This window comes from Nelumbo nucifera, chromosome 1 (genome assembly GCF_055504915.1).
Source record: "Nelumbo nucifera cultivar China Antique chromosome 1, China Antique-T2T, whole genome shotgun sequence".
Lineage (NCBI taxonomy): Eukaryota > Viridiplantae > Streptophyta > Magnoliopsida > Proteales > Nelumbonaceae > Nelumbo > Nelumbo nucifera.
This window is the reverse complement of record NC_142649.1, coordinates 216,968,449-216,985,799: the sequence shown is the minus strand read 5'-3', so window position 1 is coordinate 216,985,799 and position 17,351 is coordinate 216,968,449. Positions and strand designations below refer to the sequence as shown.

General features: G+C 39.9%; 1 protein-coding gene across 1 annotated transcript in view; it reads right to left on the bottom strand.

Moving 5' to 3' along the window:
* Window positions 1-9,768: 9,768 nt before the first annotated feature.
* LOC104585783 (SPFH/Band 7/PHB domain-containing membrane-associated protein family) overlaps window positions 9,769-17,351 on the bottom strand; it is a 34,074-nt gene continuing 26,491 nt past the window's right edge. Inside the window, exons 9-10 of the mRNA XM_010242771.3 lie at window positions 10,910-10,969; window positions 9,769-10,326 (exon numbers count right to left, since the gene is read on the bottom strand). Of these exons, the coding sequence (XP_010241073.1) occupies window positions 10,063-10,326; window positions 10,910-10,969 (324 nt within the window). The 3' untranslated portion in view covers window positions 9,769-10,062. The remainder of the gene's footprint in view (window positions 10,327-10,909; window positions 10,970-17,351) is intronic.

Sequence of the window (17,351 nt, the reverse complement as noted above, 5' to 3'; positions counted from 1 at the left end):
ACCCGTAAAAATCAAATCTTTTCAAAAACCAAAACCCATAAAAATTCAAAAACCATAAAATATTCAAATCAAATAGCCAATCAAAAGCCAAAGTCCATCAATAAAAAAAAAACTTAACAAGCTTCACCCTGTACTAAAAAAATATCAAATCCTTCAAAACATATGCAGGCAAACATAAAAAAAATCAATCATCAACTAATCGTAGCTATTTATGGGATGGCACCACTATGTTTCTCTCATATTTGTTTAACAGTTGCAATTGCCTTCCAAGGCTTGGGGCGGTACAACACCTTCCATGTAAAGGTTTTGCACTACATAAATTTCAACCTTGACCGAAATTCCAGCAACAAAATCTCCTCCTCCAAATTCTTGGCCGTCACAAAAATCTTCATGTGCTTTTTCTTTGTTGTTCGATAGCTTGCTACCTCCAACAAAGAGGGGCAGCTATTAGCACCCAATTTTTGCTCGGTCCCTTTACCCTACCTCTTTACACTCCCCTTTTGCACTCCAAAAACTTGAAACACAACCTGACCAATTTGAGACTTTCCAAACCTGAAAAAAAACCTCCTTTGACACAATTCACAAGACAAACAAGAACCTTGATCAGACATCATCCCCAGACTTGAAAAAAACTATAACTTAGTTACTCATCAATTTTCATGACTAAACTCTAAAGATCTACCGTTCGTCACATTAACTTCCTTTCTAACAGCCCTGATATATGCGATATCCAAATTCCAACTCCTCCAAAATCAAATCCAACATATCCATCACCCCAAGATCACTAGGAAATAATTAACTAGCGAGTCCCACCATGAATCTTCAACAACCAACCGCAAAAACATCAAGATCCCATTTGGATGGCCCTGAATGATTACCAAGATCGACCATATATTTCTCAGTTCAGAACCATCCACTTGACTCCTCACCCTAATCCATGCCTATCTACCAAATTGTAGCTCAAAATTCCCTCATTTAACCCCCCATCAAGCCTAGATCATATTCCAACAAATCTCATTAATTAAAGCCTACCATTCATCATCACAACCTCACATGACAAATCAGACCTTACCATTGTGTTCGGAGACCCAGAAAACCCTAGCCTGTCAAATATCACAACCAAACACCTCCTTTTGATCGTTAAAAAAGTAAAATTCCATAAGCTAAGACCATGATCTGAACTAAATCAATCAATCTGCACCCCTGATCAAAAGCCCATCACTTCCATTAGACTCAAGATGATCAAAAGTGCCAACCCACCAAATTTCATCCCAAAATTCCTCCATTTGACCCTTCATCAAACAAAGATTCTATTTCAATAAATCGTGTAAATCCGAACTTGTCAACCATAGATCTCCATCATCCCAACCTCATTTGTCCAATCAGACCTCACCACTATGTTTTGAGACCCAAAAAAACCACAGCACGCCAAATTTCATGATCAAACTCATTCATTTAACCGTTAAACTAAAAATATACCATTTCAATACACCAGATCAAATTGCCATGTCATCTGTCCCAACCTGAAGTCTCAAAAGGGTGCGGCTATGTCAAACCCATTCTTGACCCATTAGAACACATTGACCAATCAAACAAGTCCGACTATGTCAGACTTGACCCCCCTCCCTTTCTCTATAAATAATGATCTAATCCAAGCTCAAAGAAAGGGCCGAGGGGATGGAAGAGAGGGAGGAAAGGAAACCTAAGAAAGGCTCCAAAAAAGAGAAGAAGAGGGGAAGAGGGCAGTTTTCCAACTTCTGTAACCCACTTGTTCTACTTAAAATCCCGAAGTCCCTAAAGCCAAGCTGAAGCCTCATCTCCTATCTTCCAAACTTAACACCAAAAAGCTCAACTCAGTTCTGTGCCTTACTCAAGTTTCGTTTGAATTACTTTTAGCTGCTGGAAACAAGGTTCAAAGTATCAATACGATACGAATTTCGATACTTTGAACCATGGATGGAAATTTTTCAACAAGGTACATACAAAAAGGTGAGTCTCCTTTTTAGTTTTTCTGGGTTGCTTGAGGTTCTGAAATGTCAGAGAAACTTGGCTTGCAATTCCTTCTTGACTGAGAGTAGAGGCAGAAAGGCGAGGGTCTTAGGGAAATCAGTACCACTTCTGTTTTTCCCCGAAAGAAGTTGAGTCTGAATAATTCCCGTATCGGGCTATTACAGCAACTTGGAGAGAGGGGTGCCTAATACCTTCCCTCTCCCAATCCTTGGGACCCGAAATCTCTTGGTTGTGTGCCTTTCCCATGGAAAATGGAGTCACTATCAAAGACTCAGATCGATCTTTTTCACAACTGAAAATGAGGGCCCATTTCCTCTAAAAAATGGGTGGTGACTCCAAACCCTTTTGAGCCGGCCATGAGCTTCCCAGAGCTCACAATGAGTGAAATGCTAGTGTGTTTCATGTGTAGAGAGCTAGTATTCCCAATGTGCGACTATAATGGTCACTAGGGGTGTTCACATTAAATGTCAAATCGATCAAACTAGCTCGACCCAACCCGAGTTGGACGGTTTTTCAAAATCACTGGTTGGTTTTGGTTTGTATGAAAAAATAAACCGACAACTGGGTTCGGTTTCGGTTTTCATGTATGAAAGTCGAAGCCAAACTGAACCGAATCGATCCTATATTTTTAAGTAATTATTAATTAGTCCCTACCCTATATGTTAAATGTTGATATATTTATTTGTGTTTTGTTTGAACTTTAAAAAAAATGGTTATTTATGACAAAAACTAAAAACACAAAACCAATACAAATATAATACAATGGTACAATATTTAATTCAATTTTGTATAATTTAAATATATATTGACAAAAGAATTAGTTTTGCATAAAAAAATTAATCGATTTAAATATATATTTTAGTTTTTCATAAAAACTAAAAAGAAATAAACTTAAATATAAATAGATATTTAGATATAGATAATTTAGTTTAAAACATATATAAAAACCAACTAAACCGATGAATCGACCCAAAACGACCCTTCATGTTTGGGTTGGTTTTGATTTAGCATCAGTTGGTTTCGGTTTAGTCAATGATCAAACCGACTAGGTTGGGTCAGTTGAAAAAATGAGTCAAACCGACCCAACCTGACTCGTGAACACCACTAATGGTCACTCATTCCATAAAGGTTGAGCACCCTACTAATGGACATGTACTCAGCAATGAATTAAGCCTTGAACTTTTCCTTTTTTTTCAAGTTGGCATCTAACTCTTGAAATTTTGCAGGCCATATTGTGTCATCACGTAGGCCTAGGCGAGCCTGTGTCAGGCTATGGGCCTAGGCTAACCCAGGCCATGGGCTTAATCCATTTTTTTCTTTCTTGTTAAATATTTTCACTTTTTTGCTAAATAAAAAATATAAAATATTTTGGAAAAAATATAAAACAGTTAAGGAAAAATTGCAAGTCAATACCCTATACTTTGGATCTAGTCTCACTTTGGTCCTCAAACTTTAAAACGTGGAAATCCAATACCTAAACATGACATGTAAAAAGACAAAAATACCCTTCATGTGTCATCTAATTTTCTTTATTAACTGGTTCTTTGCACTAATTCTAATACGTGGAAGATGACATCTGAAGAGGAAATTGTTGGATTTTAATCTCATAAGAGATTAAATCCAATGGGTTTGATTGGTCAATTACATGAGAAATTGCCCCTACACACTTGATTGAAAAATTAGCTTTTCTCTTGCAAAACCCAGTTTTGAATTTGTCCCACATTGAAAAATTATAAGCTTTGTTTTCAGTATTTTAATAGGAGCTGATTTACACTCCTTAGAAATAGTAGAGGAGAGTATGGGGGTTTGATACTGCGCAACGCGCGCACATGCGTGTGCGCGGCGCAACGAGGCGCACTTCACGCGCACCCGCGTGGCTCGCGAAGGGTGGCTTTGGTTTTGGTGCGTTGCTGACCATTGATCACCGTTGATGAGATCAACGGTTACGATTCGATTGGGTGTGATCAAGTGGCACAATTCAAAGTTAACGGTTAGTCATTAACTGTTAACTACTTTTAAACAGCCACAATGTTTGAAATTGTGACTGGATATAGCAAGCATCAACCATTAATTAGAGAATGAGATAGTGCTTTTTAAGCTTAGAAGGAAACCTATCCGTTTGCTATACCAATAGAACCAGAAGAGTGACAGACTTAATTGCAAAGTTATTCGATCAATGCATTCTGATTGAGATTTTGGCCTTGACTCGATCAATGTTGCATGGAGAAGAGTGACAGACTTACTTGCTTGTACTCCTTTTGGACTGCAGAGTAGCCCAAAAATATGCATTTGGTAGATTTAGGGTCAAGTTTTAGGTGAAAAGGACTCATGTCATGAACAAAGCAGCTACAACCAAAGACTTTGAAAGGCATACTAAAAATAGGATTCTTAGGAAACAAAAGTTGATGAGGGGATTGAAAAGAAAGGGATCGTGAAGAAAGTTTATTAATGAGATACGCTGCTGCTTCAACTGCATCTCCCCATAATTGAGTTGGTACATTCATTTAGAAGATTAGGCCTCTAGTCACTTCAACATGTTTGTTTGTTTTTTTCTCTACTACACTATTTTGTTGAGAAGTATGAGAGCATGCGCTTTGATGAATTGCTCCATTTTCTTTAAAAAATAATCACATATGCTTTTCAAAATACTCCTTAGCACTGTCAGACCTTATTATCTTGATGTACTTTTCAAATTATGTTTTCACCATCTTGAAGAAGTTTTGAACAATGGCTGGTACTTCGTCTCTATTCTTCATCAAGTATAGTCAAGTATATCTAAAGTAATCATCAATGAATAGTATAAAATATTTATAGCTACCCATACATGGAATAGAGTATGGGCACCAAACATCTGTGTATCAAGTTGAAAGCAACATCACTCATTTTATTACTTGTAGGATACATAGTTCTACATTGTTTTGAGAGATGATAGACTTCACATTGCATACCCAAATTAGACACAGACTGGCATAAATTTGGAAACAAAAACTTAATGGACTTAAAAGACACATGACTGAGGTGACAATGCCACAACTTCAAAAACTCAAATTTTCATCTTGGCACGACTCAATCTGGCACAATAATCCTTGCTCAAAGGTTTGATTAAAAAGGTAAACTCCATCAGCTTCATGTCCAGTTCTAATCATCCTCCCCATTCTCAAGTCCTGAAAAACACAACGAGAAGGGGAAAATGTCACTAAATAATTATGGGATTCGGTAAGGGTGCTAACAGATAAAATATTCTTGTACAATTGGGGAACATGAATGACAGAGCTCAAGGAAAGATCACGAGTAAGCTTAACTTCCCCTAGACCAGAGATTGGGGTCTAAGATCCATCAGCTATAGTAATTTCTCCTTCCCCTAGAGCCAATTTATAAGAGGTAAAGTGGGAAGGCATACCAATCATATGTGCACTAGCTCCAGAGTCTACAATTTAAGAGCTAGTAGGAGAAGATTAACAAGTGCAGTATCTATTTTTGCAAAAGCATTGGAATGATTACTAGAACCAGAAGAAACAAAGGGCCCAGACTTCTCAATCTAAGTCAATAGAATCCTGAGCTTCTCCATCACATTAGAGGAACCATGTGTCGGACCCTATACATTAGGGGGCAACCAAATCCAACTATAACAAGATGAGCATTACCCTTCTTTGTTGTTTTAAACTTGTTAGGCTTCAAATGGGGATTCAATTCCAACACCTATCCTTCATATGTCTCGACCTCTTGCAATAATCGCATGCCACGTCATCATGCTTTTCATTAGTATCCTATCTATTTGTACTCAGCTTGGACCTTGAAGACATGTAGGCAGAATGATCCATCACTAAGGTCTACATCATAGCAACCCTTCTACTCTCCTCTCCCTACACTAAGGGCTATGCAGTAGCAAGAGTAACAATATCTGCACCCAAAATATACTATTGAATAAAATCATACTCACCATTCAATCCAACGAAGAAGTCAAACACTCGATTCTTCTCAACATACTTCTGATATTGCTCATCATCCTTAGCGTTCTTCCATTCCAAGTTCTCCAAATGGTTTATTTTTTCCCATAGAGACTACAAAGAAGAGAAATACATGGCTATAGTTCTCTCCCCCTGATGCATATTACAAGCTTCTCTTCAGAGTTGGTAGACTCAAGTTGTAAAGTTTGGGGTCATCAGCTTTTGGCTTCACCTCTCTATCAATAATAAATTCTAGCTTACCCCTACCTCTGATAGTAAGCTTGGCTGATTGAGACCAACTCTAAGAAGTTGGTTCCATCAAGTTTTACAATGGTTATCATTACCATTAGAGACATCGGCATTACCCGAAAGCATTCTGAAAATAGTCTGTAACTCCTTAGGCACATCCATTTAAGTTGGGTAGGCCTTTTAATAGTTCTACACCACTCCAACAACCAGCCAAGGCATACAAGACCCACAAACAAAATGGGAAATACTCAATTGGAGGCCCAAAACTGAACTAGCGGCAATATATGAGGGAAAATAGACCTCCCGAAGAAAGATTATAGGTCATAAAAATGTGGAACCATTTCCCATACCTTCAGGGACGCCAAACGAACCAAAACTAACAAGTTTCAAGCATGCATCGAACTTAGACAAGGAGGAAAAAATCTTAACATCGAACCAGTAATTTTCTGTAATTTCTTATTGTAAAATCCGGGAAAAAACAAACACATCAGATGAAGATAAGGACCATACCAAAATAACCCTAAAATTAGAGGACCCCAGAGTATATCAGTTTCAAGGGTTGTTGCTAGTATCTGTATGGACTACTGACATCAAACCACGACATCATCCGATGGCGGTCTAATGCTAGCAAGTCTTCTCGAGTTTGGGAGTTGACAGAGAAACCTAGTCCAAGATTTCTTTCCGCTCTGATACCAAGTTGTCGAGTGTAGGAAGAAGAAGAAATTGCAGTTGTGTCCCTATAAGGGAGCCCAAAATACAAATAACAAAAAAGGACAACAATACCCCTAAGCCAAATGCATTTTCTCAACAAAGACAAATGGATTAATAGTGTGGCTGGACTATAATACCTAATACAATAGCATTAGTAGATTCAGATTCGGGTTGGGTTAAGCTTGAGTTCAAGCTAACCCAGCCCAAGCTTTTGTCCTCTGTTTCTCTTCTTTTTTCTCTCAGGTTTCTTCCTCTATTCCATCGGTCATCAAAGCCCTGCAACTCCAATGCATCAAACTAGTTTGAATCTCCAATGCATTGACCCAACTCTAGCACTTCACCATCAATACTGCTATAGTCGCCATCAAACAGTAATCCATGGCCCCCCATCCACACCTACACTACTACCCCATCAAGCTTTGACTGTTTAGGTTGATATGAGAATCCACCTTTTCTCCTTTGTTTTTATCATCAAGATGCTGTGATAATGGTTATTAAATCGGGACGACCCATGGTGAGGTAAGGGGAGAGCTACATCATATTGGGCTAAGGCATGAAGACCGGAGTTGAGGGAATGGTGAAGTACCGAAATATGAATAGCACCAGGCTGTAGGTTGGAGTTAAGATGTAGAAGTTGGACAAACTATTCTGGATGGATTTACTAAATAGATGGCACTATAACTAGCAAAAAAAAAAATAGATGGCATTCTCAAGATAAAGTAATAAAAGGGGTGATCGGTTGCAATGATTGGATTAACAAGGCCTATTCTATAAAATGTTCGATCTCTGTTTCCTATTACAGACTTACAGCAGCAAAGAGGGGAGGATGAAAAGGGGAAAAAAAGGAAGAAAAGAAGAAGAACAAAAGAGGGGGAGAGGGAGGCAGAGGGAAATGTGGTGGTCAGACAAGTTTGGATTTGGATTTGCCTTTAATGAAATACTTTACCTTTTCTCAAAAAAAAAACACAGGTTTGGATTTGCCTTTGTCTACCAACAGTGAAAAAGATAGGAAAGAATAACGGATTAAAAAAAATAAGGCCCCATTCCTTTGTTGGTATTTAGTGGGAGCTAAGTTGGTCAAATAGGTAATTGACCACAATTCCTGTGTTTGTATGCCACTATATTGGGTCTCATGGTAAGTCAAGCTACTAGAGAGTATCAGTTACCTAGGTACCTAATACCCTCCTGGAAGGTGGGTAAGTAATTTATCAGTACACCAATAATGAGTTCACCCTCCCGCCCAAGGTTCAAAGTATTGACACGTATCAGCCTGTATCAGCCAATATGTATCGTTCTGGGACCTCTCCGATACACCCCTACAGTGGGTGTATTGGGGGTCTGACCAGTTCAGGGGGTGGAGCTATAAACCGGCACTTTGAATCAGTTTTGAAAAAAATAAAAAAAAGTATCGATTCGCCCGATACACCCCTACCGACGTATCAGGTGTATCAATATTTTGAACCTTTCTCCTGCCTCTTTCTTTACCTAGATATTGTGTATTGCACAAGAACACTAGAACCTCACTTGCCAGGGAAGTGAAACATGGGAAACACTTGTCTGAGTAAATGTACTACCTAGGCAAGTGAAAACAAATGAGACCTAAAAGAAAAAGAACAAGGAGAGAGAGAGAGAGAGAGAGAGAGAGAGAGAGAGAGAAAACCACCACTCTAAGTTGAAGAGGAATAGTAGCTCACTAGCTCTTCCATTAGTTTTGCAAATGCAAGAGTCTCATGTGACTGAAGAGGTGGCACCCACGCATTTTGTTGGAAGTGTGGACTCCCAACAGACAATTTAAGAATGAAATTTAACCGTGAGGCGTGAGCAAGAAATAAGACCGTGAAGGTTGAAACCGCACTAGAGCTGGGTTACAAATCAAAGGCTTTGATTCGATGATTTGACTGTCCGGGCCAACGGGTCACTGACTAAATCAACAGTTTTTGGCAAAAAGCGGTTTTAAAGTAAAACAGAACCAATTACCTGACCATTCCTGGTCAACCGGTCTGACCATCCAATCTGGACCGGTTTTCAAAACCATGGCCAACATTGTAGGAGACTGTTTCTTGCTCAAGGTTACATTTCATTCTTAATCTGACATGGGTGAAGCTTTGGGACTTGCTCCTCACACCCACCTCATATGTTTGCAAATTGTGCATTGGAAATATTTTCTAAGTCCGAATTTTAAGCTTTGATGTAAAATCACCTCATTGATCGGTAAGATGTAAAATCCATATAGACGAATAAGCCAAAGAGAAATCGTAAGATTGCACAATCAAAAAAATATCAATGATCCACAAAATGCAATTGATCGAAAATGTAAAGTTTGTGTGGTTTCAACCATGTTCACATTGAGCTCAGATCGAGTCCCAACACAGGATCTCAACATCCATTAAAGCCGTGAATTGGAAAATGAGATTGTCTTTCATGGCGAGAAGTTAGGACCGGTTGTTGAGTCTTGAGACATTGTGTTGGGACCAGATCCGGGCTCATTCACCCTTCACCACCCACCAAAAAATTAGTCAACGTCAGTGGTTGGCTCAGTCAATGGAAGCAGTAATAAGGTAATGTTTCAGACTTCAAAAATCGGTAACGGACTTACGAACACAGAGAAAACACGAAATAGTCAAACCTAAAATGAAACCACCAAAACAACTATAAAAATTAGGCAAAACTAATCTTCTGCGTGACATTAAAAGCTGGAACATATAACCCCATGAAGCCTATGGGACAAAAAAATCCTGCCGCAGCCAAAACTAACGAAGCATTGATCTGATGTCCCGAGACCGAGAAAGAGCAATGCCATTACGAACCTTGTCATTCGCAAAAACACTAAAATCAGAAAAGGACAATCAAGTTTCTGGTGGAAATAGACGAGGTTATGCAGGTGTCTCCTTTTATGATTTTAATGTCTCCTGATGAAGAAATAGCATCCTAGAAAACGGTCAAAGTGGCCAAAGGTGCAGACAACCCCTAAATTCTGCTGTAACAAAGCAGGATTGTCAACATCAAGACTAACAAACCGCTGTTTCCCCCTTTGCCTTCATTTGAATCTTCAAAGTCAATTATAGAAAATGAGTAAACAATAGTGTTTCCGACAAAATTGATTTGTATGACCGGGCCTTCATCCTTACGATAATCATCAACAGTATCAACTCTTCTCTTCCTTCTTGGGGCTCTGCAGGGAGAAAACTGGTTCTCTCCAATCAGCCTCAGCTTCTGCATCAGGTGCAGGGATCTCGACTCCAGTTTGCCCAGAATGATCACTGTCCGTGTTGCCTGAGGGTCTAGACTGGGATACCTCATAGGTGCCAACACCGGTACTGTTGCCAATCAGGCTTTTGTATATGGTCAGAGCCTGGGCCATCATACTCGCAGGATTGGCAGCAGTGCTAGGGAGCAGCATTGTTGTTCCCTGTGGAGAAGTAAATGAAAAAGTAAAAACATCAAAATCATGAAAACATCGACTATTCCAAACATTCAGAGGGTGTTCGCCAACATGTATGATATTGTTTTTAAAGCAAGAATAACTGCCACATCAGCAAAATCATATTTTTTGACAATGCTGCAGAATTCTTGTTCCCTATGAAGAAGCAAACAAAAAAGTAGAAAACATCAAATTCATGAAAACATTGATTATTCCAAACATTTTGAGGGTGTTCGCCTATATGTATGATATTGTTATTCAAAGCAAGAATAACCGCCACATCAGCAAAATCATATTTTTGCCAATGCTGCAGCATGGTTGTTCCCCATGGAGAAGCAAACGAAGCATAAAAATTAAATTCATGAAAACATTGACTATTCCAAACATTTAGAGGGTGTCGCCAACATGTATGATATTTGTTTTTCAAAGCAAGAAAAACTGCCACATCAGCAAAATCATATTTTTTTCCCAATGCTGAAGCATTTTTGTTCCCTTTTTTTTTTATTTTGAAAAACAAAACCATACACATGCACGGAGACGCCCTTAAAAGTACTGCAAGTCCGCTACTAACCTCCTTGGCAATGTTACTGAACGCTTGGATGTATTGCTCAGCTATTCTCAAACTAGCTGCCTGCAAAAAGTCCAGAAAAACCTTAAGATTCAATGCTAATCAGAAACATTTTTTTCTTGAGAGAAAGTATTGAATTGTATTATATTGATAGATATAAAGAAAAGATACAGTACAACAAGATGCTGTGCTCAAAGGGAAAAACAAAAGCTGCCCCTGCAGCACTAATCCATCAAGCCGTGATTTACAAAAGATTTCCCTGTACAAAAAAAAAGAAAAATTAAAATCCACACTTTTAAACAGTCTGTGTATCCAGCCATGAAAAGACCTTCCTCGACACCTTTTGAAAAACTGTATTAGCATAGCTGCATTTGTTGTTGAACATTCTTGCATCTCTCCTGCCATAAACACCAGAAACCACGTCAGGGGTCATATTCCAAGCTAATTTTCCTCTTTTATTCAGCCCTCCATCCCTGCACAAACTCCACTGGCCCTGGATTGCTCTTTACTTCAAACAGATTCCATATATTAGTTCATACTTCATAAGAAAAACGGCAGTGTAGTAAAAGGTCGTTCAGTAATTCTGAATGTCCAGCACACAGCACACAGTCAACCAAGTCCAACAACATTCCCTTCTGTACCAAGCTGTCTCTAGTCAGAACTCCATTCAGGTAGGTAGTCCAGATGAAGAAAGCAACTTTTGTAAGTACACCCACACACCAAATGATATTGACAGGGACTGAATGCTCTAAAGCCAACAAGTGCATTGTAAAGAGAATTCACAGAGAACATTCATGATTTCTCCGACTGCCACTGTCTTCTGTCTGAGCTTCCAAACTCCACCTGTGTGCTGTATAGTAAGTGCAGCAATTCCACCATAACATCCAGATCCCAATCATTTAGGTGCCTTCTAAACTGCAGGGATCATACCATCCTTCGAAAACTTCATCCATGTACCTTCTAAACTCCTGGGACCCAACTGAAGTTTCTATCTCCATATTTGGCTTGCACCACCCTCTTCCTCAACCCACCCTGATCTTCCCCAAATCTTCAAAACCATTTCCCCAAAAGAGCAATATTCACATTCTTAATCCTCTTCACATCCAATCCTCCTTGGGGTCTTGGTTTGCAAACCATGTTCCAATTGGCAAAACCCTCATTTTCTTTCAATGAGGGCCACCATAAAAGCTGGGACTGGGGGCACCTTTTTTTTTATTCTTTTTTGGGAGGGTGAATAAACATGTACAAGGGTAGACTTTACAAGGGAAGTATTTATGGAGCTGGAGAAGATTAAATCTTTTAAGATCATGACAGTGAAGCAGGGGTGGGAAATAATTGAATTTGGGGTCTAGAAGGCCACAGAGGTGGTTGTAGGATTGTAAAGGGAGGGACCAAGGGGATGTAAGCCCTCTATTGGGTGGGTGATTTTTGGAGTAAAATGTGGAGGGTGTGTTGGGTGAGTTTTGCATCTACACGAATCCTGTTCCACCATTGCGCTCTATCAAGAGCCATGTTTTCTGTCAAGTTGTCTTACATCTCAAGCCCAGATAAATAAGAGTTGTCTCAGTTGGCAGTTGGCATAATCAAAGCCCCTCCTTCCCCCATGACAAACACATCAAATGGATAGACCCCAAAAGGTTGGGATCAAGGCTGAGAAGTGGTAATCTGCAAATAAGAACAGTACGCCTGAAAATATATCGATTCTATAAAGCAGATATCCCACTAGCATGGAGGGCACACAGAAAATCTACAGTGAACCTCCTCATATTTTCTGTCCACTATTAATACCACATGTAACACATGCCTTCCCACTCACTTCAATAATGCATGTATAAATTATCAAGATCGAGAGAGAGAGAGAGAGAGAGAGAGAATCATCTAAAGCATGGACATTCATGTTTTCTTGATGTATGACAAATAACGTATTTATCAACAGAGTAGGTCACAATAAACTACTGATACACAAAAGAAGGTTTATCTGTTCATAGTATGGCATCAAAAAATGAAATTTTATTTTTTCATAAAATTTTAAATTATATGTTCATAGTATGTGAAAGAAAAAATATTGCATGGGCCCAAACTAGGCCAACCTTGGCTTGGCTTTGGGCCTGACACAAAAAGTAGGGGGTGGGCTTATCAGTTATCACAAGCCCATAATGACTCACATGTGGGACTTGGCTTGGCTTGTCTATCCTTTTATGGATGAAGGCCTTACACTATTAAGTGTTGCCCAAGTACTACATTGCTTAAGAATTAAAATGAAGGCCTCGCCAAGGTTCAAAATACTGATAAGCTTCGCTTTATTTATTTATTTATTTTTAGTTTTTTCAAACGGTTTAAGGTCTGTCTACCCCCTGAACCAGATCAGACCCTGAAGCACCCACAATAGGGGCATATTGAGAGGTCACCGACACGATACGTCTTTTTTTTTAATCAATAACACAATTCATTATATAATCTTAATAAAAATTACAAAGAGGAAGACAAACTTTCTTATCTTCCAAATACAGTTTGAGCCCCAAGAAAGGAACAAAAGAGAAAGAGAAAGGGAAAAGAAAAAAATTACAGCTGTGCCCAAAACATTGATTCCCTCTCCACCCCTTGTTTAGCTAACCCGTCAGCAAAAGAATTAGCTGATCTTTTTACCCAAATGATTTTAACTTCCATTCCTCGAACCAGCCATCTAAATTTCCTCCTCACATTACTGAAATGCCATAAACCACTGTTGTCTTTATTCAGCCATCCTACCACCACCTCCGAATCCCCCTCAATTATGAGTTTGTTGATATTCATCTCCCTAGCTTTCTGTATTCCTTCCATAATTGCACGGATCTCGGCTCTGAGAGAGTCACCCACTCCAATTGGGCCTGAAAACATGGCTAGAACAACCCCATTCTCATCCCTAAAAACACCCAGAATCCCTGATTGCCCAGGATTCCCTCTGCAACTCCCACCAAAGTTTAGTTTTATGAAACCTACAGGTGGGGGGGGGGGGTCTAAGACACACTCATCACTGTTTTGGTCTGGGAACAGTTAGCAATCTCACCCCACTTTCTTAACATGTCATCCACTGTATAATCTGTGAATAGCTCTAGGGATGTCATCCACTGTACGACCCTTATAAGGATCAGAGCCCTCAATTCTTCAGCACCTCTCTCCACATCAGAGAATATCCTAGAGTTTCTTTCTTCCCACAAGGGCCAGCATACCGCAGCCCTCAATCCTCTCCACATAGTCCTTCCCCTTTTCATACGCCACCTGAAAAAATAAGGGGAAAACAAACTTTGCAAATTTGATGGAGGGTTCCAACTACACCCAAATAGACTTCGCAAATTGGCAAGACACCAGTAGATGAAAACCAGTCTCCCCATCAGCTTTACAAAGAACACACCAGTGAGGAGACAAACAAGTATTGGGTCTTTTCTTTTGGAGCAGATCACTAGTGTTGAATCTTTCCAGAAAGGCTTCCCAGCAAAAATTACCAACCCTAGGAGGAATTGGTCAACACCAAACCTCATTAACAGGAAAAGGGAGGGCTACAGGACTAGTGGACTGGTTTAAAACTTTGAAGAAAGAGGCACAGGAGAAAGAACCAGTGGGGGTGGGGGTCCAACTTCTAGAGTCCACCATAGCAGGGTCCAAGAAAATATTGTCAAGAAGCTGAAGGAGATTCGAAATCCTGTCAAGGTCTAAGTCTCTCACAGTCCTTCTCAAGCCCAAATTCCACCCAAACCCAGAGATTGAGGAAGAAAGGGTGGTGAAAGAGGAAACTGGCTCATTTTTAAGGTTAGATAGAGCATACAAAGAAGGAAACCGGTCCTTTAGGGGGCCATCCCCCACCCAAGTATGTTCCCAGAATTTTATGGAATTACCTGAATTCAAATCATACTTGGTAAGAGGGGAAACAACTGGTAACAACTCATGGATGGCTTTCCAAGGTGAAGCGCTTGTGGTCCTAGCTCAGATTCCCACATCCCATCCATTCAGCTCCAGCCATGTATGCTTGCCACTATCTTGGCCCATAATTTCTCCCTCTCTAATGGGAATCCCTACAGCCATTTCCCCATAAGGGCCAAATTCCTTTTTCTAATGTTCCCGAGCCCCAAACCACCATTGTCTTTGCTCCTGGGCACCATCTCCCAGCTTACTCTATGGTCCCTCTTCTCTTCTCCCGGCTCCCAAAGGAAGTCTCATCATCTTTTCCAATCTGCTAGAGACCTTTACTGGGATTTTGAACACTAAAAGGAAATAAATAGGTAAATTTGCAAGTGTAGCCTTAATCAGTGTCATCCTCCCTCCCAGAGAAAGGTAATTCCTTTTCCAAGAGACAAGTCTCTTTTCAAATCTTTCCACCACTGGATTCCAGAAACTCTCTTTGGATTGTCACCCAATGGCAACCCTAGATAATTCAAAGGCCATTCTGAGGTTTCACATCCTAGCACTTCTACATTCTCCCTGATCTCTCCCTCCATATTCACACCCACTACACAACTTTTCTCAAAATTCACCTTCAAATTTGACATTTGTTCGAAGAGTTGTATTACCAATTTCATGTTCCTTATATACCCCATATTTCCTCTTTCACAGAACAGAATCGTATCATTTGCAAACTATAGATAGGTGAGGGGGGTTTCCTCCCTTCCAACTCTCCAACCTCTAATAAGACCCCTAGAATCTGCTTTGTGAATCAATCTCCCTAAAACATCAGCAATCAGTGTGAATAAGAAGGGAGACAAGGGGTCTCCTTGTCTTACTCCCCTAATGGTTGGAAAGAAGTCAACCATTGTCCCGTTCACTAGTACAGAATAATGACAATTCCGAACACACCCCATAATCCATTTGCACCATCTAGTCCCAAATCCAAATTTGGTCATAACTTTCCTCAGAAAATCCCAGTCCACCAAGTCATTAGCCTTTTCCAAATCCAACTTACATACCACTCCCTTCTTCCTATCATTCCTAAAATTCTCCACACTCTCATTAGCAATTAGAATTTGATCTGTAATTTGTCTCCACTCACTAAGGCTCCTTGATTTGGTGTAATAATAGCTGGCAATACTTCCTTCAGTCTCAGTGACCACCTTTGCAAGGATCTTATACAAGCTATTTACCAAACTGATTGGCCTGAAGTCCTTTCGATGCAAAGCATCTTTCTTTTTTGAGACCAAAGCTAAAAAGGTGGAATTTACATCCGGGTTAACCACTCCTCTCCTATGAAACTCCTCAAACACCAACAGAAGGTCACCTTTCACCATATCCCAACAGTCTTGGTAGAAAGCCATTGTGAACCCAGCCGGACCTGGAGCTTTTGTTCTATCCATAGCAAACACAACCTCCTTAATCTCTTCCAACTCAAACCTTCTCTCCAACCTTCTCCTGTTATCAAACCCTATTTCTGGCCAATCCAATCCTTCCAACCATACCCCCTTACAGGCCTTCTTAGAATGGATTTAAAATGTCTCACAAATGCTCCTGCAATCTCATCTTGGTGTGTTAACTCAACTCCATCCACTTCCAGTTTGGAGATAAAATTTCTCCTTTTCTCCCATTTGCCAAAGAATGAAAGAAACTGGTATTCCTATCTCCCTCTTGCAGCCATTTACATCGAGATTTTTGCCTCCAGCTAATTTCCTCCTTATGTAGGCAATCCTCAAGCTGACTTCTCAAACCTCTTCTTTGTTTCTTGTCTGCCTCTCTAAAATCTCCCCTTTCTTCTTTCAAGTCAAGGCTCTCAATTTGGTCCATTAAATGTTCTCTTTCTTCTAACCTTCCAAACTCCAATTGATGTAACTCCTTGATCTTTGCTTTCAAAAATTGCAACTTCTTATGGAACCTCATCCCTTCCAATTCCACTACTGGGTTACACTCATTTCACCACTCTTTTACTCTTTTAGTTAACCCAGGGTGGAGCAACCACGTATTTTCAAACCTAAAGGGGGCAGGTCCACCACTCCTTTCCTCCTTGCAAATCACTATAGGCCAATGGTCAGAGGTCAATCTAGGAAGAGCCCTAGATTCTAAATTTCCCCAATGTTCTTCCCAATCCAAAGAGAACAAAAACCTATCCAACTTGGAGCATATGGGACTCGATTGGAGATTTAACCAAGCGAATGTCTTATGGGCTAAAGGTAACTCTTTGAGTTCAAAGGCATTCACAAACTGGTTAACCTTCCTCATACTAGTTGTCACCCTTTGATTAGCATTGTTGGTCTCCTCCGTGAATCTAATCACATTGAAATCCCCACCTACGCACCGAGGCCCATCCCATAGCCCTCTAATATCTGCCAGTGCCTCCCACAAATCCTTTTTTTCTCTGTAATCATTTGGTCCATAAACATTTGTGAGCACCCACACAAAATTATCCTCTTGTTGCTTAAACTTCATTGAAATTGAGTATTTTCCAATCAATTCCTCCAAACCTTCCACCACATCCCTTTTCCACATT